At 46.5% G+C, this 27,332-nt stretch overlaps 2 protein-coding genes across 2 annotated transcripts; one reads left to right on the top strand and one right to left on the bottom strand.

Annotated features, from left to right (window-relative positions):
* Positions 1-657: 657 nt before the first annotated feature.
* Positions 658-2,721, bottom strand: LOC142851035 (uncharacterized). Its single transcript, XM_075974927.1, has 2 exons — positions 2,042-2,721; positions 658-703 (listed from the first exon to the last, which is right to left on the bottom strand). Exons 1-2 carry the CDS (start codon positions 2,719-2,721, stop codon positions 658-660), a joined length of 726 nt encoding a protein of 241 aa, XP_075831042.1.
* Positions 2,722-8,487: 5,766 nt separating this feature from the next.
* Positions 8,488-9,267, top strand: LOC142851364 (uncharacterized). Its single transcript, XM_075975221.1, has one exon. The coding sequence runs from the start codon at positions 8,488-8,490 to the stop codon at positions 9,265-9,267; it is 780 nt and encodes a 259-aa protein (XP_075831336.1).
* Positions 9,268-27,332: the final 18,065 nt, after the last annotated feature.

Genomic DNA, 27,332 nt, shown 5'->3' with positions numbered 1-27,332 from the left:
ACTGTAATACTTCTATGCGAGGCGTCCTCTAGAGAACAGGCTTCTGAGACACCCATGTGACAGAGAAGCAGTGGTTACGCACACACCCTCCCCTCCAACAAGTGACCAGACAGCCACCTATTCCCTCCCACACCAGTCGCTGCATCTGTCCTCCAGCGCTGCCCATCCACAGTCAATGGAGGGCTGGGCTCTAATTGGCTCTGTACCTAGAGCCCAGCAGAGGACAGGTACAGCACAGAAAACCATGAGGTCACTACTAAGGGGCAGACTAAGAGGGTTGAGAGGGTGCAGGAGGTTATAGGAGGAAAAAGAGAAGATGGGAGACTGAGTTTGTGCTGTGTATTTACTTAGGGGTCCAGTACCAGGAACTAGTCCTCAGGAAGCCAGAAGGACAAAGACTAGGCATTAAGCCCGGTGAGAGGGGGAAAGCTGCCAGATTGACTTCCGAAGAGGGCAGATGGGGAAGAAAACCTACCAGAGAGGAGATGAGCATGGAGCCAGGTGTGGAGTCCCGTTGGGAGGAGGCATCTGGAATCCTCTGCAAGTTGCAGGCGTCTTCAGTGAGCTGAAGTGTGAAAAGCATTGAGCCCCAGGACAGAGCAACTAGACAGCCAGGGTACCTGCATCAGCTCTGCCACCTGAGGTCTCTGGCCAGTCTTAGATCTTGCACTGGCAACATACAGGGATACAGCAGCTGGACTGGTGGCAGCAGGATTTGCAGCCCCCACAGGAGCCACAGCCTCCCTAGCAGTCCCCACAGGAGCCAGAGTCACCCTTGCAACCTCCCAACAACGGGAGCAGGAACAGGCAGGCATGCAGCAGCACACAGGTTTGCAGCAGCAGGAGCCACAGCCCCCACAGCTGGAGCCACAGCTTCCAGAACAGCCACAGCAGCTCATGGTTCTGATGTTGGCCTGAGAATGGAGTACATCAGAGGATCAGGAATAGAGGAAAATTAGGACTCAGGCTGCGCATGAATCAATGTCTCACTTTTCACACAGTCCAGGGGGCTTTGGAGAACTTCTAGAAGGAAGGCTGGGTGTACAGCCCTTCTCTGCTGAAGGACATGATAGTTACTTACAGACTGCTCCATGTTAGACAAGAGTGCCACCTGCTGGAAGCGTGGTGGAAAGGCTCCAGAGAGAAGGGCTTGGTGAGGGTAGACATCCATTGGGTACTCCCAGAGAGCTGCAGGCCACTGTAAGGCATCTGAGAAAGCCAGAGCCTTCAAAGAGGGTTGTCAGAGGGGTGGGTCTGACCCAGCTAGGAGCTGTCACGGCTTCAGAGCCTCTTTTGGCCAAGCGGTTTGCTGTCCCTCCAACCAAATCTAGTAAGGCGCAAAGGGAGCAGAGTCCCAAGAGAGGGAGGAGACAGGAAGAAGGAGGTGCGAGGCAGGGGGGACCTTAACTGCCCTCGGCACCGCCAGGCTGCAGGAGCCCCACACACAACAACAAGAAAAGGGGAAAACCATGAAGTGATCGCGAGTGACAGAATGAATGAGGCAGGGTTGCAGTTGGTTCATGTGATATGTTTTATTGGTTTGTGATATGCAATTTAAGATAAAGCAGGGGTTGTTATTTCTTGGCATACTAGTCTGAGGAAGTCTTTATACTCACCTTATTGTGGCAGCACCAAGGGTTGACTCTTGCTAAGTTGAGACAAGGCAGAGATGGTCTCATGAGGGCAGATGGCTAAGTGGGCGGGCTATGTGAGGACACTATAGGTAGTATGACTCCAGAGAAGAATTCCTAGGAGACAGTGGAAGAGAAGATGGCCTCTTCTTGGGAACTGGAAGCCAATTTTTACTTGGTCCCGTGGGAAGCAGGGGTGCTTAGGGAACATGCATTATGATCTGAAACCCAGTGACATAATTGAAGGGCACAGCTTGAAGGTCAAATTGAGAGCCTCAGATCTTGTATTGGCAGGACGTGGGGACACAGCAACAGGACTTCAGCAACTGGACTAACAGCAAGAAGACCCACAGCCTGAAGAGCAGCAGGGCTTGCAACAGCTGGACTGGCAGCAGGACCCGCAGCCTGAAGAGCAGCAGGGCTTGCAGCAGCTGGACTGACAGCAGCAGGGCTTGCAGCAGCTGGACTGACAGCAGCAGGGCTTGCAGCAGCTGGACTGGCAGCAACAGGGCTTGCAGCAGCTGGACTGGCAGCAGGAACCGCAGCCCGAAGAGCAGCAGGGCTTGCAGCAGCTGGACTGACAGCAGCAGGGCTTGCAGCAGCTGGACTGGCAGCAACAGGGCTTGCAGCAGCTGGACTGGCAGCAGGACCCGCAGCCCGAAGAGCAGCAGGGCTTGCAGCAGCTGGACTGACAGCAGGACCCGCAGCCCGAAGAGCAGCAGGGCTTGCAGCAGCTGGACTGGCAGCAACAGGGCTTGCAGCAGCTGGACTGGCAGCAGGACCCGCAGCCCGAAGAGCAGCAGGGCTTGCAGCAGCTGGACTGACAGCAGGACCCGCAGCCTGAAGAGCAGCAGGGCTTGCAACCTCCACAGCTAGAGCAGGAACAGGCAGGTACACAGCAGCACACGGGCTTGCAGCAGCTGGAGCCACAACCCCCACAGCTGGAGCCACAGCCCCCACAACTGGAGCCACAGCCTCCACAGCTGGAGCAGGAACAGGCAGGCACACAACAGCACACAGGCACACAGCAGCTGGAGCCACAGCCTCCACAGCTGGAGCCACAGCCTCCGGAACAGCCACAGCAGCTCATGGTTCTGGCGTTTGGTTGAGGATGGAGTAGGTCAGAGGAAAAGATGGAGAGGGAAGATGTGTAGGTGTGGAGACTCCTGAGCCTGGGCCCTTTATATCCCTGACCAGGGTCAAGTGTGAGGCTGCATGTGACCAGTTCCTGGTTCCTGTCTGAGTCACAGTCCAGCTCTCTTTTCTGCGTGCCATTACCCATTCCCAAACAGACTGCCACATCTCCTGGAGAATGATGCTTTCCGGGAAACATTAACAAGAATCCAGAAGATGTCCAGGCCCCTTCCTTTGAGCTGTAAAGAGAGCAGTGAGCCTTGCTTCCATTCTGTGACTCTCCAGCTCATCTGCCTCTTCTCCTTTACATGGGCCATGCCAGACCTGGGTTTCCACAGAACGCTTTGACTGAATTCCCCCCATGCTGTCTTCCCAAGATAGCTTTATTTCCTTGGGAAATGCCAACTGCTGTAAGTGTTGTGTTTTAAAACAAACTTTTGCCAGGCGTGGTGATGTACACATTTAATCCCAGTACCAGGGAGACAGTGGCAGGCAGATCTCTATGAGCTCTAGATGGCCTAGTCTAGCTAGCAAGTTACAGGCCAGCCAGGGCTACAGAGGGACCCCCTGTTGTCACAGGCACAGATATAAGCCTAGAGGGCAGATGCTGAGTTCCCAGGATCTTGGGCCTTTTTACAATGAGTTGTATGGACCCATGGACAGACAAAGGGAAGGGAAGGATTTATTAAGGGGGCTAAGACAATGAAGGGTCAGCAATGGGCAAGACCACACCTTGACCAGGACTGCGTAATTAGGTATACCTCTCACTCTTTAAATCTGAACATCACGTCAGGACTCCAAAGATGGACTGGGCCTCTTTGTTCCTCTTTGTGGCTCCCCAGAGTAAATCTCCTTTCTCTGATTTTTGTTATTATTTATTTGTTTAATTGGCCTGCGGAGGAAGGGTGGTTGAGCCTAGCTCATCAGGGCTGCCAGGGCGCAGGCTCCTGACCCTAAGAATTTCAGTAAGAACTTTGGTGGCCAGTCAGAAGACCCTCACGATAAGAGTCCTGATGGGAGGAGCGAAATTGAGTGGTCCCACACAGGGGCAGAATTACCTTCCCTGAGACAATTCCCTCGCCTTCCCACTCGGCGAGCATCAGTTGTTCCCATTCCTATTGGGCAAAGCGGAGAAGTGGATGTGGGTGTTCTGAGAGGCTCTGGGTGAAGTTACCTGGGAAGCTAGGGTGAGAAACTGAGATCCTGACTTCATACTAGAGCCCTGGATGGTCAGAGCAACAAACGTGAGACAGCTAGCTTACTTACAGCTTTGCAGAGCTGGGCCTCAGCCCAGAATGGCTGGTTCCGTAGGGAGAGAGGAGAACACAATTTACACGCTCGCCCATGCTGCCTCTCAACAACAACAGCAACAACAACAACGTGTGTGGATTCATCTCTTTATTTTATGTCCTGTTTACTTTCGAACCTACCAGGTGCATGACCATGCTGGGCCAGCTTGGCTGTCAGTAAACGTCCACGCTAATCTCCTGGTTTGATTGTGGGGGGGTGGGGATGGGGAGGGGGTAACAACTGGCAGGAAACCATTTTTTTCCTGTTCATCTGTGTTTGGACCAAGGCTGGCTTAAGATACCTTTGAATGAACGGTCAGATTTTATTCTTATAGTGATGGTACTGGATGATGGATGGTCTCCAAAGCCACGGATGTAAATTTGCTAAGGGAAAGTGAGAAAGGACTCCCAAGAGTAGGAGAGGCCTAGTGGGCTTTTCTGACCCTATGGCAGAGACTGGAGTGATCTGTATTGAGGTGAACATTTTTGAGCCTATCACAGGCTGAACCTGTAAGGAATGTGCACTTGGTAAATACACTCCCTCTGACCGGTTCAAGAGTTATTGGCTCACTTAGTGGCAGGTCCATAGCCTTGCTTGTGGTCCACCACAGATCTCGCCCTTACTATCTAGGAGTTACCAGGTGTCTCAGACTGAAAATGTGTATATGGGCTTCATTTTGGACTCTGAGAAAAACTTGACTATCAGTAAATTTCTCCCTAGTTAGTCCTCATTGGGCTTTGCACTCCTGTGGGTGTGGCTCTCTGTTGAGCTGTTTAGATTCTTTCCCAACCATTCTGGCCACTACCATTTTGTGACTGACTTTGTCTTTCAGATTCTGGCTTGGATTTGTTTCTGTTTTTGTTTTTGTTTGGTGGGGGGCTATCTACCAAATGCCAGGGAATATCTTGGTCCTTGGGTATCTGCCGAACCATCAAAGTGAGGGATGTCAGGAGATCTCTACTGTCTTTGTGAACTGTGCTAATATCAAGCTTTTGCCAGATTGGTGCTCCCCAGGGAGCATCCTGATGCCTAACCCTTTTGAGAAGTACTACGTGTTAAAACAAACTGGGGTAAAATGTAATCTGCCCCAGAATCCCCAGCATAACCCAGCATTAAAGCTCTGGTCTCTTCAGTTTTGTGTGTGCATTTTTCTTAACTTGTTCCATAAGAAAAGTCATTTTCGGCATGCCTATCTTAAAGTGTGTGTGTGTGTGTGTGTGTGTGTGTGAGAGAGAGAGAGAGAGAGAGAGAGAGAGAGAGAGAGAGAGAGAGAGAGAGAAAATATAAGAAATTAGGGACAGTTTTTGAACTATATTTATAGGAAAATATTGCCTCTTTTTTCTCTTTCTTTAAAAGTGGCTCGCCAAGTGCAGGAAATTAGCAGTTAGTTATAACATTTGAAATAAAAAGCAAAGTAGTTGTATAGAGGTTTGCCTCCATCAAAGCTAATAAAATGGCAGCTAACTGAAATGTCAATTTTGAATTTCATTGGAAATGTAGTGGAATAATTCAGCTTTGCTGTTTCCAAATGGAAGCTGAGGCTGAGAAAGCAAATCTCATCACAGGATTTAGAAGAGATAACTGATCCCACAGAGCAAGCAACTTAGATTACACAAGAGCTAACTGGAAGTACAGTTTGTGTAAATCCGTGTTGCTTGTGGCTAAGATAAAAGTTCTTACAAAACCTTGTACAGGCTGCGAAGATTAAGAGTTTTCCTTTACAATGTCCTACTCAGCTTTGGGATACAAGCATGCACTAGTGGTCCTGGATGTTTTGTTTTTAAATGTGATGTTAGTCTGTATCCCAGGCTGTCCTGGAACTTGTTGTCTAGATCGGGATAGCCTCCAGCTCATAAAGATCTGCCTACCTTGGTCTTGAGTGCTAGGAGTTAAGGCTTCTGCCACTATTCCCAGCAATTCCTGGCATTTTTAATCAGGTTCTGGGACTAAAAGTCAGGTTCTAATGTTTACAAGGTGGACACTTTCCTAACTGAGCCACCATCTCCTTAGTCCCCCTCTCCTCCCCTCTTCTCTCCTCCCCTCCCCTCCTCTCCCCTCTCCTCTCCTCCCTTTCCTCTCCCCTTTTGAGACACAGCCTTACTGTGTAGCCCAGGCTGGCCTCACACTGTAAGCAATCATCTTCCTGACTGCTGGGGTCATGGGCACGGCAGACACCACATCTGGGCCACCACATCTGGCTTACAGTGATGTTTTCTAGCAGTGAGTCCTTCCTGTGTTCTCATATAGGCTCTCTTTGGTTCTGCCTTGTTGTACAAAATAGCCATATTGGATTTTTAAATTTAAATTTAGAAGTTGTGTACTTTGGCGGGTGACGATGTGGGTCCCTATCTTTTATCTGGCAGCCCTTCCTTGCTTTAGGAGTCTTTATCTTTCCCTTTTGGGTTATTTTTCTTATTAAGAGGAACATCTATGAGAACTCAGGTGTGAACCTGCTGTGTTTGGGATTTTATAGGGCTTAAGATCTGAGGAATGTTTCAGTGCCTTCTGAGGTTTTTACTGGTTTGTCCAATTTTTCAAAATTATTTCCTATGCATTTGGCAGTTTCATTCTTTCTGAAATGTGTCCATTCCCCCAAGTTTTCAAGCTTGCTAAAAAAAAAGTTGTTTCCAGTTTTATAAAATTGTTTTAGAAACAGCCATAGCTGCATGTTTAATCTTTTCAGGGGTTTTGTTCTGTTTTCAGCAGGGTCTTGCTCTGTAGCCAAGCATGGAACTTGTGGCAGTCCTCCTGCCTCAGGTGTGCATCACCAGGCCCATATTTAGTCTGCTGTCTTTAGAGCTCGTTGGACTGCTCTCTGATGCTGACTCTGCAGGAGATGCCCACGCCCCGACGAAAAGCAAGGCGCTGAGCTACGCTAGTATTTTAAACATAAAAAGATAAAGTTTGTATATACGCAATAAATACTGCACACTTATATGAAAGCATGTGTATATCATAGAAACACACGTGTCCTGGAGCACAGGGCTCAAATCCCCTTTAGGGATGGCACCTATTAAAGCAGGAGATTCCTGGTGTGTGTGCCGTGTTGATGGTTCAGTGGGGATGGCTTATAATTCCCCGCTTTGCTGGTTAGCCCTAAAATTCTAAAGACGATAGATGGAGTCTGAAGAACAAGGGTCTGCGGGTGTGAGGTCCCCTCTGTCCTCAGAGGCAGCCTGGCCAAACATAGTGAGAGGAGCTCCGACAGAATCTGGTGAGTTATTTCAGTACTTGGATATGAGTAGAAGATAGAAGGGAGCTAGAGGACCCTGTGCCTCTTTGAGACCCGGCCTTCAGGGGAGGCCAGAGTCAGGTTTCATCCTGGATGGTCTGGGTGCTCCTAGGTGCACCTTGTGCTTGCCAAGGTTTCTTTGGCATCTTTACACCTGCATCCAGATACAGCTGCTCCTTCTCCAACAAGATAGGGAGTGTGGAGAGTGGAGCGTGAAAGGCCAGAGGAAAGAACCTCTGAGTGTGAGGCTGCCGGACAGCGGACTCTCCAGTGCCACCATGTGGCTTCTGGGGGAACACCATAGAACATTTTCGCTGCTCAGACCCCAGGCAGGATTCTAGACATATTTACACAAATTTGTATTTAAGTATCATTGGACAATTGGTATACTACCTACACTTGTCCATCACTGGGTGACAGTCCGAATGGCCTAGAATGTGCCTTTTCTAGACAGAGATACGCACTATGTGGAGTGGAGCTGAGCTCTGGGACCAAGATGGTGTTTCAGTCTACATGCAAGGCTTCCCACAATGTCTTGAGCAGACAGGAGCCCAGCAGACATCAGAGTTGAGCCCAGGCTCTAGACCTGAAGAATCAGTCCTTAGGTAGAACTTCTAAAGGTCAGGACCCGAGTGCCCTGGTTCTGCTTTAGCAAGAAATATATCTTTAGAAGGCAATGTTGGATCGGGTGTGTTGGAACACACCTATAATTCTAGCGCTAGAGGGGTTGAGGCAGGTAGGATAGACATCTGCAAGTCCCAGGTCAGCCTGAGCTACCTACATAGAGAAACCCTGTCTTTACAGAAAATTTTAAAAAGTGGTCTTGGAAAATACAGAAGCTGTACTCAAATAAACTAGCAAGTACATTGTACCTGGGTCGTTCATTCCTGTCTCCGTGCTTCCCTATGACCACAAAGAAGGGGGGTGCTACTGGACACTTGTTGATGTTTACTGAGGAGCAACATTCCTAGGGAGACATGGCAGTCTGTTTGGGAAAGGCACAAGGAAACCAGAGGTACTAGAAAACACCATACAGAAGAGAGTCCTAGACTATGACACAGACAGGAACCAGGAAGTGACCATGCACAGTTTACACCTGACCCTGGGCAGGGATATAAAGGCTCAGAGGCTGCACATCTGTACATCTTCCTCTACACCTGCTTCCCTGACCTACTCCATCCTCAACCAAACACCAGAACCATGAGCTGCTGTGGCTGTTCTGGAGGCTGTGGCTCCACCTGTGGGGGCTGTGGCTCCAGCTGTGGAGGCTGTGGCTCCACCTGCTGTGTGCCTGTGTGCTGCTGTGTGCCTGCCTGTTCCTGCTCCAGCTGTGGAGGCTGTGGCTCCAGCTGTGGAGGCTGTGGCTCCAGCTGTGGAGGTTGTGGCTCCAGCTGCTGCAAGCCTGTGTGCTGCTGTGTACCTGCCTGTTCCTGCTCCAGCTGTGGGGATTGCAAGCCCTGCTGCTGTCAGTCCAGCTGCTGCAAGCCCTGTTGCTGTCAATCCAGCTGCTGCAAGCCCTGCTGCTCTTCAGGCTGTGGGTCCTGCTGTCAGTCCAGCTGCTGTAAGCCCTGCTGCTGTCAATCCAGCTGTTGCAAGCCCTGCTGCTCTTCAGGCTGCGGGTCCTGCTGCCAGTCCAGCTGCTGCAAGCCCTGCTGCTCTTCAGGCTGTGGGTCCTGCTGTCAGTCCAGCTGCTGCAAGCCCTGCTGCTGTCAGTCCAGCTGCTGCAAGCCCTGCTGCTCTTCGGGCTGTGGGTCCTGCTGTCAGTCCAGCTGTTGCAAGCCCTGCTGCTCTTCAGGCTGTGGGTCCTGCTGTCAGTCCAGCTGCTGCAAGCCCTGCTGCTCTTCAGGCTGTGGGTCCTGCTGTCAGTCCAGCTGCTGCAAGCCCTGCTGCTGTCAGTCCAGCTGCTGTAAGCCCTGCTGCTGCCAGTCCAGCTGTTGCAAGCCCTGCTGCTCTTCAGGCTGTGGATCTTCTTGCTGTTAGTCCAGTTGCTGAAGTCCTGTTGCTGTGTCCCCACGTCCTGCCAATACAAGATCTGAGGCTCTCAAATTGACCTTCAAGCTGTGCCCTTCAATTATGTCACTGGGTTTCAGATCATAATGCATGTTTCCTAAGCACCCCTGCTTCCCACGGGACCAAGTAAAAATTGGCTTCCAGTTCCCAAGAAGAGGCCATCTTCTCTTCCACTGTCTCCTAGGAAATTCTTCTCTGGAGTCATACTACCTATAGTGTCCTCACATAGCCCGCCCACTTAGCCATCTGCCCTCATGAGACCATCCCTGCCTTGTCTCAACTTAGCAAGAGTCAACCCTTGGTGCTGCCACAATAAGGTGAGTATAAAGACTTTCTCAGACTAGTATGCCAAGAAATAACAACCCCTGCTTTATCTTAAATTGCATATCACAAACCAATAAAACATATCACATGAACCAACTGCAACCCTGCCTCATTCATTCTGTCACTCGCGATCACTTCATGGTTTCCCCCTTTTCTTGTTGTTGTGTGTGGGGCTCCAGCAGCCTGGTGGTGCCGAGGGCAGTTAAGGTCCCCCCTGCCTCGCACCTCCTTCTTCCTGTCTCCTCCCTCTCTTGGGACTCTGATCCCTTTGCGCCTCACTAGATTTGGTTGGAGGGACAGCAAACCGCTTGGCCAAAAGAGGCTCTGAAGCCGTGACAGCTCCTAGCTGGGTCAGACCCACCCCTCTGACAACCCTCTTTGAAGGCTCTGGCTTTCTCAGATGCCTTACAGTGGCCTGCAGCTTTCTGGGAGCACTCAATGGATGTCTACCCTCAGCAAGCCCTTCTCTCTGGAGCCTTTCCACCACGCTTCCAGCAGGTGGCACTCTTGTCTAACACGGAGCAGTCTGTAAGTAACTATCATGTCCTTCAGCAGAGCAGGGCTGTACACCCAGCCTTCCTTCTAGAAGTTCTCCAAAGCCCCCTGGACTGTGTGAAAAGTGTGACATGGATTCATGAGCAGCCTGAGTCCTAAGCAAAGGAGAGCACAAAAGTAAAGGTCTTGTCCTGCTGTTCTGGACCTTCGTGGGGGCGGCAGGGAAACTGGGGTTACTCTAAGAATCGTGAACACATCAAGTTGATAAAGGGAACTGGGAACTCGGAATACATAACCATGTGAGAGCAAAGCTCTGGATCTTGAATTAGGCATATCAGTATGAAACCAAGATGTGTTTGTCTTTAGTTAATTTAATTTATTATTGCTTAGTGATATAGACATATATACACAACCACATGCACACAGCACACATACACACACGCTCGCAAGCACACAAACACGCATGCGTTCACATGCACACACACACGCACACACACACACTTACACTTCAGGAGAAGGGTCTCTCCTCTCACCTTGGGTTCCGGGGTTCACACTTGGGATTTTCAGGCTTGCCCTCACTACAAGGACTTTTACTCACAGAGCCATCTTGACAATCTTACTATTTTCTTTAAAAATATAGCATTCTAAGATGGGTATAGTGACTTACACCTGGAATCATAGCACTCAAGAGGCTCCGACAGGAGGATTGCCATGTGTTATAGTTCGCATCAGCTGTCAACTTGACACAAGCCTAGAGTCACTTGGGAAGAGGGAGCCTTCATTGAAGAACTTCCCAGATCAGAATGACCTGTGGGAATGTTTATAGGGCAATGTCTTGATTAATGGTTGATGTGAGAAGGCCCAGCCCACTGTGAGCAGTGCTACTTCTGGGTACGTGGTCCTGCGCTGTCTGCAAAAGCAAATAGAACAAGCCATGGGGAACAAGGCAGCCAACAGCACTCCTCCATGGCCTCTGTTCCTTCCTCCAAGCTGCTGCCCTGACTTTCCTTCCTCATAGCTATGACCTGTGAGGTCAAATAAACTCTTTCTTCCCAAAGTTGCTTTAGGTCCTGGTGTTTATCACAGCAACAGAAAGCAAACGAGGACACAGTGTTTGTTACTTCCCCAAAGTGCAGGGGGAGCTGGTCTGGACGGCATAATTGGGTCTGTCTGGGTTGCCCCAGAACCCTCTCATTACAGGAATTGTGGCTTTGGTTTATTGGCTGGGTACTGAGTGAGAAGGGAGGTGTTAGCCTTTTACCTCGGGAATAAAAACGGGAAACACGATGGCCGCTCCGTGATGGCCGCTCCGTGATGGCCGCTCCGTGATGGCCGCTCCGTGTTGGCCGCAATAGTGGCAGTGAGTGGAGGATTGGGATACATAAACTTCTAGGATTATCTCACTTGCAGAAGAAAAGATGTAGAAAACGAATGAAAAGTTGGGGAAACTACAGAGGAGAACTAAATTTAAGAATAAATGAGCCCAGTTTACTTTATTTTATTTTAACGTGTGTCTCAGTTGCTATTGCTATGCTGCAGCACCATGACCAAAGCAACTTGGAAAGGAAGGGATTTTTCTGGTCTACACTTCCACATCACTGTTCATCACTGAAGGAAGTCGGGACAGGAACTCAAGCAGGACATGGAGCTGGAGGAAGGAGTGGATGCAGAGGCCATGGAGAGTACTGCTTACTGGCTTGCCCACCGTGTTTTGCTGGGCTCTCTTTCTTCTACAGCCCAGGACCACCTGCCCAGGGATGGCTCCACCCACAATGGGCTGCACCCTCCCCCATCAATCACTAATTAAGAAAATGCCTTACAGACTTGCTTACAACTTGATCTTATGAAGGCAATCTCTTAACTGAGGGTCCCTCCTCTCAGTTGACTTTAGCTTGGGTCAAGTTGACATAAAACTAGCCAGCACAACGTGTGAACACAGGTGTGGAGGCCAGAGAGCAACCCCAGGTCTCATTGTCGGAAACCTTGTGCACACCCTTCGAGGCAGGGTCTCTCACTAGCCTGAGGATTTCTGGTTTGACTAGGATGGTTGGCCAGTGATCCCCAGGGATTCTGATGTCTCCAATGTCCCTCAGCTAAGACTCTACCTGGCATTTCACATGGGTCCTGGGGATGAAACTGGGGTCTTTGGACTTGCCAAGTGCATACAAGAACTTTACCAAATGAGCTGTCCTGCCAGTTCTAAACAAACCCATTTTAAATGTCCACCTCCATGCTGCACAGGGCTGAGCCCCACACACACACACACACACACACACACACACACACACACACACACAGAGAGAGAGAGAGAGAGAGAGAGAGAGAGAGAGAGAGAGAGAGAGAGAGAGCATATAATAGATGTTTCTTCTTTTGGTTTTTTTTTTTTTTCGAGACAGGGTTTCTCTGTGGTTTTGGAGCCTGTCCTGGAACTAGCTCTGTAGACCAGGCTGGTCTCGAACTCACAGAGATCCACCTGCCTCTGCCTCCCGAGTGCTGGGATTAAAGGTGTGCGCCACTAGATGCTGAGGAAACGGTGGCCCGGAACGAGCACTGCCCACCTTTGACTAGCAATTCTTGTAGGTAACTGTCTTGCTGATGGGGAAGGAGTTCTTCCACGGAAGAGGAGGAGCCTATAGCCCAGAAAACCTTGAGACCTACAGACCCAGACCAGACCCACCAACACAACTGTTGGTAGAGAAAGACCTGGTGCTACTGCTGTAGGTCCATTGAAAACGGGATGGGTCAAGATTCTGCATAAAAGGCTTATAGGTGGAGGGAGAGAAGAGAAGCGTGCTGGTTAGCCACCTGGGAAAAGTCTCCATGAGGGACTGTCTACATTGAGTTGACCCGTGAGCATATCTTGTAGGAATGTCTTGATTAAGTTCTTTGATGTGGGCAGCACCATTCGCTAGGCAGAGAGTCCTGGACTATATAAGCGTTGAGGAATGGAACTGAGCACAAGCAGTTAAGCAAGCACACATGCATTAATTCCGCTAAGCTCTGGACTGCACAGGTGAAGTGGCTAGCAGTGAGCACACATACATTAATTCCTCTAAGCTCTGGACTGCACAGGTGAAGAGACTAGCTGTTTTAAGTTCCTATCTTGACTTCCTCACAATGAGTGTCTGGAATTAAGTTGAGATAAACCTGGTTTTCCCACAAGTGTCTTTTGCCAGCAACAGAAGTAAAACTAGAACAGGAAGAAAGAAAAAAAAATCCTTTCATTGAATTTTAGGCATGCCTCTGTGAAACACAGCTGGCTCACATATGTACCTTATGCTCATATTACACACACCAGATGTAGATATATCTGTTTCCATGACATGTATGACAGTGACCCCAAAAACATGGCCAAAGCCAGTGACAGCAAACTCCAGCACTTAGAACATGAGAACACGTCCTGGTTGAAAAGTGTAGGGGCTCAGAGTTAGTTAAGCACAGAGAGAGGTGGATGTGAGAAAAGTGGGCACCAACACTTTTTTGGGGGGTCTGGGAATCCTCCTCTGTAGAATGATTGACTGTCTGATGGCGAGAGAAGGGATCCCCATACAAAAAGTAGTGGAACCCTCTCCTGCTGACATCATGGAATCCTCTGTGTTTTGTGGTGTGTGTGTGTGTGTGTCCGTCTGTGAGTGCACACAGGTGAGCGTCTCTAAAGATAACAGCTACTGGTACATGGAGAGCTTCCAAGTGCTGCACTATTCCAGACATGATCCGTGTGTTCAGATTTTCAGGATGGGATGACTTTTTTCCTGATTGGGAAGGTGAATAATCAGAATTGGAATAACCTGATCATTGTGGCTAGCTAGTCTGGAGGGGTTCAGCTGTGGAACATGTCCCGAGGGAGAAGCCCAGCGTGGCTCTGCTGTAAGGTCAAAGACAAACTAGCCTGAAGCGAAAGGATGGTGACAGCCCAGGCCCCCAGAATTATCCTTGACTCCCAGTAGCCTCATCTCCTGGGCTCCTTCTAGGCTATCCTTCTGGAGACGTGTTTGGTAGGATATACCATGTGACAATGACTAACAGCTACTAAGGCCTCGTCTTAGTCAGGGTTACTATTACTGTGAAAAGTCAGCATGACCATGACAACTCTTATAAAGAAAACATTAAACTGGGGGTGGCTCGCTTACAGTTTCAGAGGTTCAGTCCATTGTCATCATGAAGTGGGGGGCATGGCAGCAGCGTGCAGGCAGACGTGGTGTTGGCTACATCTTGCAGGCGACCAAGAGCCTGTTTGTCTGTGACTGACTGCCACACTAAGTGAAGCTAGAGAAGAAAGACCTCAAAGCCTGTCCCCACAGTGACACACTTCCTCCAACAAGGCCACACCCATCCCAGCAAGGCCACACCTCCTGATGGTGCCACTCCCTTTGGGGGACATTTTCTTTCAAACCATCACAGGCCCGGGAGGATGAAATCTAGACAGCAAGCTGGGGTTACAGTGGGAGAAAGAGGGACACATGGGTAAGCCTGGTCCAGGAGATCAGCTAATGTGGCCACCAACTTTTCCCTGACCTGCTTTGGAACCAGCTCCTTCCTGGCCTATTCCATCCTGGTCATAATGAGAGGCTCCCCCCTCAGGCCCACCTCCTTAGCATCACCACCCACTTCCAAACAGAGGCAACCCCCATTAATTGAACTTTTGAAATACACTTAGGATTTAATTTACCAATTGCCTAACTGGTAATTTATTTAACTACTACCTCTGCTGCCACACCGGATCTCAATGGCACTTGCTAACTGCCACTTAGCACTGCCGAGCAAGTTATAAACATCAGCTCACTCCAGCAATCAGAAACTCTTCTGAGCTGCCCACTCCTATTCTATAGATTTAATGGTTCGTTTTTGGATAGCTAGGGGTTCATGTATAATCACTACAAAGCACAAGGTACCTGTCCCAACTGTCACATGGCACCACCCTACAAATACTATAGTAGTGTCACACCCAGGATGCTGGGATTAATACAGTAGAGACAGGGTGGATATGATCAAAATACATTGTATACGTGTATAAAATTCTCAAAAATTAAATAAAAATAAATATATTTTAATTTTTTTGCTGTTTTTTTTCTTTTTTTTCAGGGTTTTTTTTTTACTTTTTATTTATTTATTAAAGATTTCTGCCTCCTCCCTGCCACTGCCTCCCGTTTACCTCCCCCTCCCCCATCAAGTCTCCCTCCCTCATCAGCTCGAAGAGCAATCAGGGTTCCCTGACCTGTGGGAAGTCCAAGGACTACCCACCTCCATCCAGGTCTAGTAAGGTGAGTATCCAAACTGCCTAGGCTCAATAAATATATTTTAAATGAACTAAATGAATAACATTTTTCAAAAAATAAAGAAAACCGGAAGAGATGACTCAGCAGTTAAGAGCAGAGGCCAATTCCCAACAGCCACATGACAACTTAACAGGTTTTGGGGGGTCTGACACCCACTTCTGGCCTCCTCAGGCACTGCACACATGTAGTGTTCATACAAACATGCAGCCAAAACACCCATACACATAAAATAAAACTAAATCTTTAAAAATTAGAAAGGAAAAGAAACTACCTTGACAGTTGACAGCAGTATCCCATGGGCTTGGGTCCAGAGTGAACAAGGAGAAAGGGAGCACCCATTTCTCTGTGCCTGCTGCCAAGCCTGCCTGGCCATGTAGGACTGTGCTCCCAAGCTATGCGTCACATAACAGTCACACACATAAAATAAACTAAATAAACAAACTGAAAAACAAATAAAAATGATGTACAAATTGCCAGTAAATACACTAAGAAAATTAGTATTTTTATCATAAGAGATACGAAAAACCCAGCTATACTGGGTTTTGCCTCATCCCAGTCAAAATGGTTACCATTAAAATAAATAACAAGACCAGGCGGTAGTGGTGCACATCTTTAATCCCAGCACTCAAGAGACAGAGTCAGAGGCAGTTGGATCTCTGCGAGTTCTAGACCAGCCTAGTCTACAGAGCAAGTTCTAGGACAGCCAGGGCTACATAGAAAAGCCCCGCCTTGAAAAAAAACAAATGAACAAACAAACCCCCCCCCAAATTAATAAACACAATGCAGAGAAACCCTCAAACACTGTTGGTGGGGAAACTACTGTGGCCACTGTAGAAATCAGCCCAGAGGTTCCTGAAAGATGAGGAGGAGGATTACCATAAGACACACGTAGTATCCTGGGAGAACAGTCAAAGGACCCAAGCCAACACAGCAGAGACTCCTTCACACCCACACTCCTCCCATAGCAGCCAGGCTGTGGGATTAGCAGAGACGCCCATCCACAGACCAATGGATAAAGAAAGTGTGGTTTACATGCACAATGGAGCCTTCAGTCACTAGGAATGAAATTATGTCATATTCAGGGATATGGATGTTACTGGGGAACATCGTATTAGGTATGCAATCCCCACACATGGTATATGTGTAATATGGCATGTCAGCAGAAGGGGGACTAACTGTGGAGAGGAGGACACTATATGGAAGGAAGAAAGGGAACAGGAAGGGTGAGGGGGTGAACATGGCCAATAAATGATGCACTTAAAGGATGCCCAGAATGTCATCTTGAAACCCCTTATATTGGACAACAAATATACCTTAACAGAAAAGTTTATATTGCTTTGGTCTGCTTTATATTTTGAGACAGGTTCTTACCATGTCACTTGGCTGGCCTGGAACTTCCTATATAGAACAGGTAGGCCTCAAACTCACAGAGATCTATCTGCATCTACCCTCCTCCTGCTGATATTAAGGGTGTTTACCACCACACACAGCTTAAAAAGTTTTTTTTAAGGAAATACTCAAGAGCAACATTGAGAATCCATGACAAGACCATGTAAACCATAAAGTAAATAAAAACAGCTAACTAGAAAAACTATCTGGCAGAAAAGAGGCAAGGAGTCATAGAAAAGAAATGGTGAGAACCTGGAACAGTGGTTGCCTCCTGTGAGCCTGGTCTACTGGTTGGCTTTCTATTGCTGTGATAAACACCATGACCAAAAGCATCTTGTGGAGAATTTCATTTCCAGCTTACAGTCCAACGTTAATGGAAGTCATGGCAGGAATATGGAGGAAAGAGCTGATGCAGAGACTGTGGAAGGATGCTGCTTATTTAATTGCTCTCCATGACTTTCTCAGTCTGTTTTCTTACAGAATCCAGGGTTACCTTCCCAGAGATGGAACTGACCCTAATAGGCTAAGCCCTTCCACATCAATCATCAATCAAGAAAATGCCCCCAGATGTGTGGTGGTTGGCAGTGCATGCCTTTAGTCCCAGAGCTCAGGAGGCAGAGGCAGGAGGATCTCTGTGAGTTTGAGGCCAGCTTGATCAACAAAGCAAGTGCCAAGATAGCCAGAATTGTTAAACAGAGAAACCCCATCTCAAACAGAAAGAAAGAAAGAAAGAAAGAAAGAAAGAAAGAAAGAAAGAAAGAAAGAAAGAAAGAAAGAAAGGAAAAGAAAATGCCTTCACAGACTAACTTATGTGCCAATCTGATGGAGGCATTTTCTCAATTGAGGTTCCCTCTTCCCAGATGACTGTAGCTTGTGTCAAGTCGATATAAGCAACCTAGACCAGAGCAGGCCTGAGACAGCAAACTCCACAGGAGGAGGAGTAGATTCAGACCAGGGACATTTACAGAAACAGGACTGAGCCAGCAACCTAGGCAGGAGCAGGTGTGAGACAGTGAACTCCACAGGTACAGAGCAAACCCCAGGAGTGCCTAACAACCTCCAGGAACACGAAGAGACCAATGGGGTGACTTGAACCATGGCACTGACTGCACCATGAGGAGCAACCATCTGAGCCTTGAATCCACTGGCACCTGGAAGATTGATCACCAGTCACAGACAGCCCCAACTACACCTATCAGAGGAAAAGATGGGTAGACAAGATAAAAACACACGCAACAATACAAAGAACAACACGTCACTGCCTACAACATCAAGACTTGAACAACCAAATATAGATGAAGCAGAAGAAAATGACCTAAAAATAACTTTAAGAGAATATTTGAGGCCCTTAAAGAGGAAATGAAAAATTCCCTCAAAAAATGGAGGAAAAAAACAAACAAAAAAATGGAAGACATCAATAAATCCCTTAGAGAAAACCAAGAAAAAGCAATCAAACATATGAAAGACACTATTCAAGACAAAACGACATCACCAGCAACAATAACTAACTTAACAGGAGATAGCAATCACTGGTCATTAATATCCCTTAATATAAATGGCCTCAACTCACCTATAAAAAGACACAGGCTAACAGATTGGATATGAAAAAAGAATCCATTATTCTGCTGCATACAAGAAACACACCTCAACCTCAAAGACAGACATCACCTCAGAGTAAAGGGTTGGGAAAAATTTTCCAATCAAATGGACCTAAGAAACAAGCTGGTGTAGCTCTCCTAATATCTTAACAAAATAGACTTCAAACTAAAATCAATCAAAAGAGACAAAGAAGGACACTTCATATTAGTCACAGGAAAAAAATCAATCAAGAGGAAATCTCAATACTGAAATCTATACCCTGAATACAAGGGCACCCTCATATGTAAACGAAACACTTCTAAAGCTTAAATCATACATTAAACTCCACACACTAATAGTGGGAGACTTCAGCACTCCACTCTCACCACTGGACAGGTCTGTCAGACAAAAAATTGACAGAGAAATAAGGGAATTAACAGAAGTTATGACTCAAATGTACTTAACAGACATCTATACAACATTCCATCCAAACATAAAATAATATACCTTCTTCCAGCACCTCATGGAACCTTCTCAAAAATTGACCACATACTCAGTAACAAAACAAACCTCAAGCGATATATAAAAAAAATGGAATAACCCCATGTATTTTATCAGATCATCATGGCTTAAAATTAAAATTCAACAGGAACACTAATTCCAGAAAGCCCACAAACACATGGAAATTAAACAATGCTCACCTGAAGCATCAATGGATCAAGGAAGAAATAAGACTTCCTAAAATTCCATGAAAATGACCAAACAACATACCCAAATTTATGAGACACAGTGAAAGCAGTGTTAAGAGAAAAGTTCATAGCACTAAACGCCTACATAAAGAAGCTGGAAAATTCTCACACTAGTGAATTAACAGAACATTTGAAAACTTTAGAACAAAAAGAAGCAAACTCACCCAAGAGAACTAGACAGCAGGAAATAATCAAATTGAGAGCTGAAATCAACAAAATAGAAACAAAGAAAAAATGCCAAGACTCAATAAGACAAAGAGTTGGTTCTTTGAGAAAATCAACAAAATAGACAAACCTTTATCTGAACTAACTAAAAGGCAGAAAGAGAATATCCAAATTAACAAAATCAAAAATGAAAAGGGGACTAACAACAGACAGGAAGGAAATCCAGAGACTCATCAGGTCATATTTTGAAAACCTTAAATTGGAAAACTTAAAGGAAATGAACAACTTTCTGGATAAATATCACTTACCAAAATTAAATCAAGATCAGACAAGCAAATTAAATAGACTTATAACTGCTAAAGAAATAGGAACAGTCATCAAAAGTCTCCCAACCAAAAAAAAAATTGTTCCACACAATAGAAACAGAAAGAACATTACCAAACTCTTCTTATGAGGCTATAATTGCCCTGATACCCAAACCACATAAAGACATTACTAAGAAAGAGAATTACATACCTGCTGCAAGAGCTCCTTCAGCTCTTTCCACTCCTTCATCCAGCAGCCTTTAAGATACCAGACCACTTGGGTGTGGTCTTTTTTGCTTTAAAAAGCAGCAGTAGCCCTGCTCTCTCTCTCTCTCTCTTGCTTCCAGCTCTGCTTCCTGCTACTAGACTGTTCCTGGTCGCGCAGAGGGCTGTTGTCTAGGACAGTGATCTGTAAGTTTTCCCTTAAATAAATAACCCTTTTATTAATCATAATTGTTTTGTGACTTACGTTTACACAGACAAAGTCCACTCATGAACATTGATGCAAAATACTCAATAAAATACTGGCAAATCGAATCCAAGAGCACGTCAGAACCATCATCCACTATGATCAAGTCGGCTTCATCACACACATACAGGGATGGTTCAACATACAGAAATCTGTCAATGTAATACACCATATAAACAAATTGAAAAATAAATACCACATGATCATCTCATTAGATGTTGAAAAAACCTTTGACAAAATACAACATCCCTTCATGATTAAAATCTTGGAGAGAGCAGGGATACAAGGCATTATACAACAAGCCAACAGCCAACATCAAACTAAATGGAAAGAAACTCTCAGTGATCCCACTGAAATCAGGACCAAGACAAGGTTGTTCACTCTCTCCATATCTATTCAATATAGTTCTTGAGGTCTCCACTAGAGCAATAAGACAACAAAAGGATATCAAGGGGATACAAATCAAAAAAGAAGAAGTCAAACTCTCACTATTTGCTGTTGATATGATAGTTTACACAAGCGACTACAAAAATTATACCAAGGTCATAAACACTTTCAGTATTGTAGCAGGATACAAGTTAACTAATAACAATCAGTAGCCCTCTTGAACACAGATGATAAATGTCCTGAGCAAGAAATCAGAGAAACATCACAATAGCCACAAATAGCATAAAATATCTCGGAGTAACTCTAAGCAAGCAAGTGGAAGACTTGTATGACAAGAACTTTAAATCTTTGAAGAAAGAAATTGAAGAAGACATCAGAAAGTGAAAAGATCTCCCATGCTCTTGGGTAGACAGAATTAACATAGTAAAAATGGCAATCTTTCCAAAAGCAATCTATAGATTTAACGCAATGCCCATCAAAATCCCAGCAAAATTCTTCAAAGACCTCAAAAGGATGGTACTCAACTTCATACGGAAAAGCAGAAAGCCCAGGATAGCCAAAACAATCCTGTACAATAAAAAAAAACTTCTGGAAGCATCACAATCCCTGACTTCAAACTCTACTACAGAGCTACAGTACTGAAAACAGCCTATTATTGGCATAAGAATAGACAGGAGGACCAGTGGAATTGAATAGAAGACCCGGATATCAATCCACACACCTTTGAACACCTGATTTTTGACAAAGAAGCAAAAAATATCAAATGGAAAAAAAGAAAGCATATTTAACAAGTGGTGCTGGCATAAGTGGATATCAACATGTAGAAAAATGAAAATAGACCCATATCTATCACCATGCACAAAACTGAAGTCCAAATGGATCAAAGACCTCAACATAAAGCCAGCCACACTGAACCTTATAGAAGAGAAAGTGGGAAGAACACGTGAATGCATTAGCACAGGAGACCACTTCCTAAATATAACCCCAGTAGCACAGACACTGAGAGAAACAATTAATAAATGGGACCTCCTGAAACTGAAAAGCTTCCGCAAAGCAAAGGACATGGTCAACAAGACAAAACAACAGCCTACAGAATGGAAAAAGATCTTCACTAACCCCCCATCAGACAGAGGCTTGATCTCCAAAATACACAAAGAACTCAAGAAATTGGACACCAAAAGATCACATAATCCAATAAAAAATGGAGTACAGACCTAAACAGAGAACTCTCAACAGAGGAATCTAAAATGGCTGAAAGACACTTAAGGAAATGTCCTTAGTCATCAGAAAATGCAAATCAAAACAACTCTGAGATTCCATCTTCCACCCGTAAGAATGGCCAAGATCAGAAATACTGATGACAACTTACGCTGGAGATGTTGTGGGGTAAAGGGAACACTCCTCCATTGCTGCTGGGAGTGTAAGCTGGTACAGCCCCTTTGGATATCAGTATGGCAATTTCTCAGAAAATTAGGAAGCAACCTTACTCAAGTCCCAGCAATATCACTTTTGGATATACACCCAAAGGATGCTCAATGGTACCACAAGGATATGTGCTCAACTATGTTCATAGCAGCATTGTTTGTTATAGTCAGAACCTGGAAACAATCTAAATGTCCCTCGACTGAAGAATGGATAAGGAAAATGTGGTACATTTACACAATGGAGTACTACACAGCAGAAAAAATAATGACATCTTTAAATTTGCAGGAAAATGGATGGATCTAGAAAACATCATATTGAGTAAGGTAACTCAGACCCAGAAAGGCAAATATGCACTCACTCATAAGTGATTTTTAAACATAAAACAAAGAAAACCAGCCTACAATCATATTTCCAGAGAACCTAGGCAACAATGAGGACCCTAAGAGAGACATACATGGATCTAATCTACATGGGAAGTAGAAAAGGAAAAGATCTCCTGAGTAAATTGGGAGCATGGGGACCTTGGGGGAGGGTAGAAAGGGAGGGGAGGAGAGAAAATGTAGAGCTCAATAAAAAATCAATTAAAAAATCTAAAAATAAATTAAAATAAAAACCAAGTGACAGGAGGGGGTAGGGTGGCTGGGGAGCGAGATTGGAGAGATGGCTCAGTGGTTAGGAGCTCTGCACTTAACTGTTTTTCTAGAGGTCCTGGGTTCAATTCCAGCACCCACATGGCAGCTCAAAACTGTCTGTAACTCCCCTTCTAGAGGATTTGACACCTGCACACAGACATGCATGCAGGCAAAACACCATAAAAAGAAAATTAAAACATTAATAGAAACAAACAGAAAACTCAGCAGGGCAGCCAATGTGGAGCAGACTGGAAGGTGGAGGACTTCCCACCGCTACCAGCTTCAGCCTCCAGTCTTCCTGGTTGGCTGAGCTCCTGACATTCCCCTCCATTAGATCACAGTCCATGTGTAGAAATGATTTGGCCTCTGTGCTGGACTTACGCTGGAGACAGGAGAGGCTTTTGTCATTTGGAGATTGTGAAATGGTCTTCAGGAATAGGTGTTGTCCTTCTCTGATGGCCAGCCGTGGATTTGATGCCACACCTGGCACTGAAGCGTGGATATTGAGCCTTTCCGATTTCTAGGTCCCAAGAGCATTTTCACTTTCTATTCCTCATCTACAGCCATGTGAGCCTTCACCTGCGCCCATCAGAGAGTATAAAACACCCGCATGTAACTTCTAGAGAAGTAAAAATATGATGGTTGGTTGGTTGGATGGATGGAAGGATGGATGATGGATGGATGGATGGATGGATGGATGATGGATGGATGGATTTAATGGCATATTAGACATTGCTCAAGAAAGAACAGGCAAACTTCAAAGACAGCAATAGAAACCACCCTGAAGGCAAACCAGAAATTTTAAAATGTGTGACAAGGTTGACACCCCCTTTCTCTCCCTCTGTCCTTACCTTCCTTCTTCCTCCTTACTTTCTTTATTCCTTCCTTCCTCCTTTCCTGTTCTCCTTCCTTCCCTCCTTCCTTGAACTAGCAGCAGTTTATTGGACAGCAGAGGTTAAAAATATCTTGCCTACATGTAAACAGAAACAGAAATGATCATGTACTGAGTGCAGACACCAGGGCAGGGATATAAAGTGACCAGGCTCAGGAGGCTCGATACCTAACACCTCCCTCTCCAGCAGACCTTCTCTGACCTACTCCATCCTCAACCCAATCCCAGAACCATGACCTGCTGTGGCTGTTCTGGAGGCTGTGGCTCCAGCTGTGGGGGCTGTGGCTCCTGCTGCTGCAAGCCTGTGTGCTGCTGTGTGCCTGCCTGTTCCTGCTCCAGCTGTGGGGGCTGCAAGGGAGGCTGTGGCTCCTGTGGAGGCTGTGGCTCCTGTGGGGGCTGCAAAGGAGGCTGTGGCTCTTGTGGGGGCTGTGGCTCCTGTGGAGGCTGCAAGGGAGGCTGTGGCTCTTGTGGGGGCTGTGGCTCCTGTGGGGGCTGCAAAGGAGGCTGTGGCTCTTGTGGGGGCTGTGGCTCCTGTGGAGGCTGCAAGGGAGGCTGTGGCTCATGTGGAGGTTGCAAGGCCAGCTGTTGCCAGTCCAGCTGCTGCAAGCCCTGCTGCTGCCAGTCCAGCTGCTGCAAGCCCTGCTGCTCTTCAAGCTGTGGGTCCTGCTGTCAGTCCAGCTGCTGCAAGCCCTGCTGCTCTTCAGGCTGCGGGTCCTGCTGTCAGTCCAGCTGCTGCAAGCCCTGCTGCTCTTCAGGCTGCGGGTCCTGCTGTCAGTCCAGCTGCTGCAAGCCCTGCTGCTGTCAGTCCAGCTGTTGCAAGCCCTGCTGCTGCCAATCCAGCTGCTGCAAGCCCTGCTGCTCTTCAGGCTGCGGGTCCTGCTGTAAGTCCAGCTGCTGCAAGCCCTGCTGCTCTTCAGGCTGCGGGTCCTGTTGTCAGTCCAGCTGCTGCAAGCCCTGCTGCTGTCAGTCCAGCTGTTGCAAGCCCTCCTGCTGTCACTCCAGCTGTTGTGCCCCTGTATGCTGCCAGTGCAAGATTTGAGACTCTGTGTACACACCTCAGCTGGGTCCTGAAAATGTTGTTCTCAAGGATCAACCGAAACTGTATTCTAACACCTCGAAAAACCTCGAATTCATTCTTTGGATTCTGGCAGGCTGTGATGCCAATATCAGCAGCCAGTCTGCAACCTTGAGGTTATGGAGCAAACCATGTCCTGACTCCTGCCCTATTACCTAAATTTCATGTCTTTCCTGGTTTCATCACTCCACCTTCCCAGAATTCCAAGGCTCCAGTTGACTTGCTGGGAACATTCTGAGCCTGAATGCCCTCACGCATCTCACCCCAGGCCTCAGCTTCATCCCCTTCCCAGCTGCCTGAGCCCTACTTCCTTTGGAGTTTAATCTCCAGGGCATGATGGCACTGGAGACCCCCAAGTTAAATCATGGGGGAAGGAATTTTTTTATTTCTCCCCTGCTTCTGTAGCTGTGATTCACCCAGGAGCTCTCTCTTTGCTAAAGTCTGTACCTGAATTATTAAATAAATTTACTGTGCACCTCTCAAGAGCTTGTACCATCATCTTGTGTTTCCAGTCTGTGTAATTAGGAAGCTGTGGGGTTTAGCTGTTACCCTCATGCCTTGCATCCCGTGACCTCTCTTTGCTAGGGTTCCTTCACAGAATTCTACAGAGATTTAAATGAAGAAAACAACACAAAGATCTCACTGGAGATGTGGCTTAGTATAGGAAATTGTGTAGCGTAAATGAGACTCTGGACTCAATCCCAGTGTCATGAAAACAGAAACCAAAACCAGAAAGTGAAAAACAAAAACAATAGGGGAAAAAGCAGTCTTAGGATTGTGAAGACTGGATGTCTTAAACTGAGGTGTCACAGGGCAGTAGCTGTGGCCTCTTTCCTCCCGTGGTCCCATCTTCTCCTTGTGCTCTTCTTCTGTGTGTCTGTGCCATGGTTCCATTTCTGGTGGTGCAGTTGTGTGCAACGAGGCCTCTGAAGTCTGCTATGGCCCCTTGGTAACTTATTACATTTGTTTTTCAATATATAATTAATTTAATTTTATGTGCATTGATGACACGGTGTCAGATCCCCTGGAACTGGAGTTACAGACAGTTGCAAGCTGTCATGTGGGTGCTGGGAATTGAACACTGGTCCTCTGAAAGAGCAGTCAGTGCTCCTAACCGCTCAGTCATCTCTCCAGCCCCAACTTACTACATTTGTAAAGACCCTTTCCCCAGAGAAAGCAATCTCTGAGGTGCTTTGGGACAGGGTCATGGTTCAGCTGAGGAGCCGTTCCAGGCTCAGGGAATCATGCCTTCCTACCTTCCACGATGAAGAGCTTGTGGTCCTCTTGGGTGCCCGCAGTCATACCTGTTACCAAACCCTATAATCTTTCCCACACATGTCATTTGGCACCTCCTTTTGCCTCTGCCTCCACCTCCCTGCTGGGTCCCATATCTGCCCCTTACCTATGATATTTATCGTTAACCTTGAGACACACACACACACTCACACACAAAATCCACTGTGGGCTTGCATGGCACTCCTGATAAACCATGGGCATGGTCTTCTCTGGGCTTTGTAGCAGAAGGCAACACCAAGTGCTGGCAGGTTGAGGCTCTGGCAAGGTCTCTTCCTGGCCGGCAGGTATTACTTTCTCACAGGGCCTTGTGATAGTAGGTAAACAAGGAGATAAATAAGAATAACTAAGGAAAACTGCAGGTATGTCCTGGTGTATCTGTCCCCTAAGGCTTACGATGGCCTTTTGTGGTTTAACCGCCTTGAAATTTAAGATAGGTTATTCCAGTTATATCAGGAATGAAAGCCTCTGGGCAGGCATACTTACACATGATTTTGAATATGCAGAGGGTCTGCATCCTCAAAAGATCTGAGGTCAAAATAACGTCCCTGCATTCTGGTACACACACACACACACACACACACACACACACACACACACACACCTTTTGTGGGGCTCACAGGAAGAAAAACCCTAAAACAAAGAAAGGAAGAAGAAAGGTCTGGAAGGGGGAAGATGTCACCTAAGCCACCAGGCTGATCACTGCTTTGGAGTAAACTGCTTCAAACTTCATTTGGAATGTATGCTTTGCTAAATAAACTTCTGATCAAACTATCTATGTCTCTTGGCTGAATTATAATTATCTTTTTAGTTGAAAATTGTTAGTATTTTTCTGAGACAGAGTTTTTCTAGATAGCTTTGGCTCTCCTAAAACTTGCTCTGTAGACCAGGATGGCCTCAAACTCACAGAGATCTTTCTGTCTCTGCCTCCCAAATGCTGAGATTAAAGGCATATGTTACCACTGACCTGATTTTTGAATTTTTTCTATATACTGTATTTTGATCATGCCTCTCGGTTCCCCTCAGATTCTCCCCACCTCCTTACTCACCTAACTATATGTTCTCTCTTTCAGAAACTGGTACGGGAGAATTGTCTGTAATCTGTTAATCATGTTTTAAATAAACGCTGATTGGCCAGGCAGGAAGTATAGGCGGGAAAACCAGACAGGAAGTAGAAATGATGCAATGAGAACAGGAGAATTCTGGGAAGGAGGAAGTTGATTCCTCCCACTCCTGCCCAGACCACCGAAGCAGCAGAATGTGATCTGCCCCATTGAAAAAGGTACTGAGCCACATGGATAACATAGATCAGAATAATGGGTTAATATAAGCTACAAGAACTAATAAGTAGCCTGATCTAATGGGCCAATCAGCTTATAATTTATGGAGACCTATGTGTGATTTTCTTTGGGGCTAAACAGTTGTGGGGTACCGGTCGGGACAAAAACCCCAACAACAAGCAGGCAGCCCATCATGTTACAAGAAACAAACTTAAAAACCTAAGAAACATATAACATTTTTTAAAAAAAAACCTGCAAAAACAAAAAAACGAAAATCAAAACTGACAAGCAAAAGACCCAT

This window comes from Microtus pennsylvanicus, chromosome 5, assembly GCF_037038515.1.
Source record: "Microtus pennsylvanicus isolate mMicPen1 chromosome 5, mMicPen1.hap1, whole genome shotgun sequence".
Lineage (NCBI taxonomy): Eukaryota > Metazoa > Chordata > Mammalia > Rodentia > Cricetidae > Microtus > Microtus pennsylvanicus.
This window is presented reverse-complemented; position numbering and strand designations above follow the sequence as displayed.

Excerpts from the sequence above, each read along its gene's own strand:
- LOC142851364 (XM_075975221.1), top strand. The coding sequence starts at position 8,488 with ATGAGCTGCTGTGGCTGTTCTGGAGGCTGTGGCTCCACCTGTGGGGGC.
- LOC142851035 (XM_075974927.1), bottom strand. The coding sequence starts at position 2,721 with ATGAGCTGCTGTGGCTGTTCCGGAGGCTGTGGCTCCAGCTGTGGAGGC. Across the intron at positions 704-2,041 it reads TGCTGCAAGCCCTGCTGCTC|CCAGTCCAGCTGCTGTATCC; the intron begins TTCAGGCTGCGG and ends ATCCTGCTGCCA.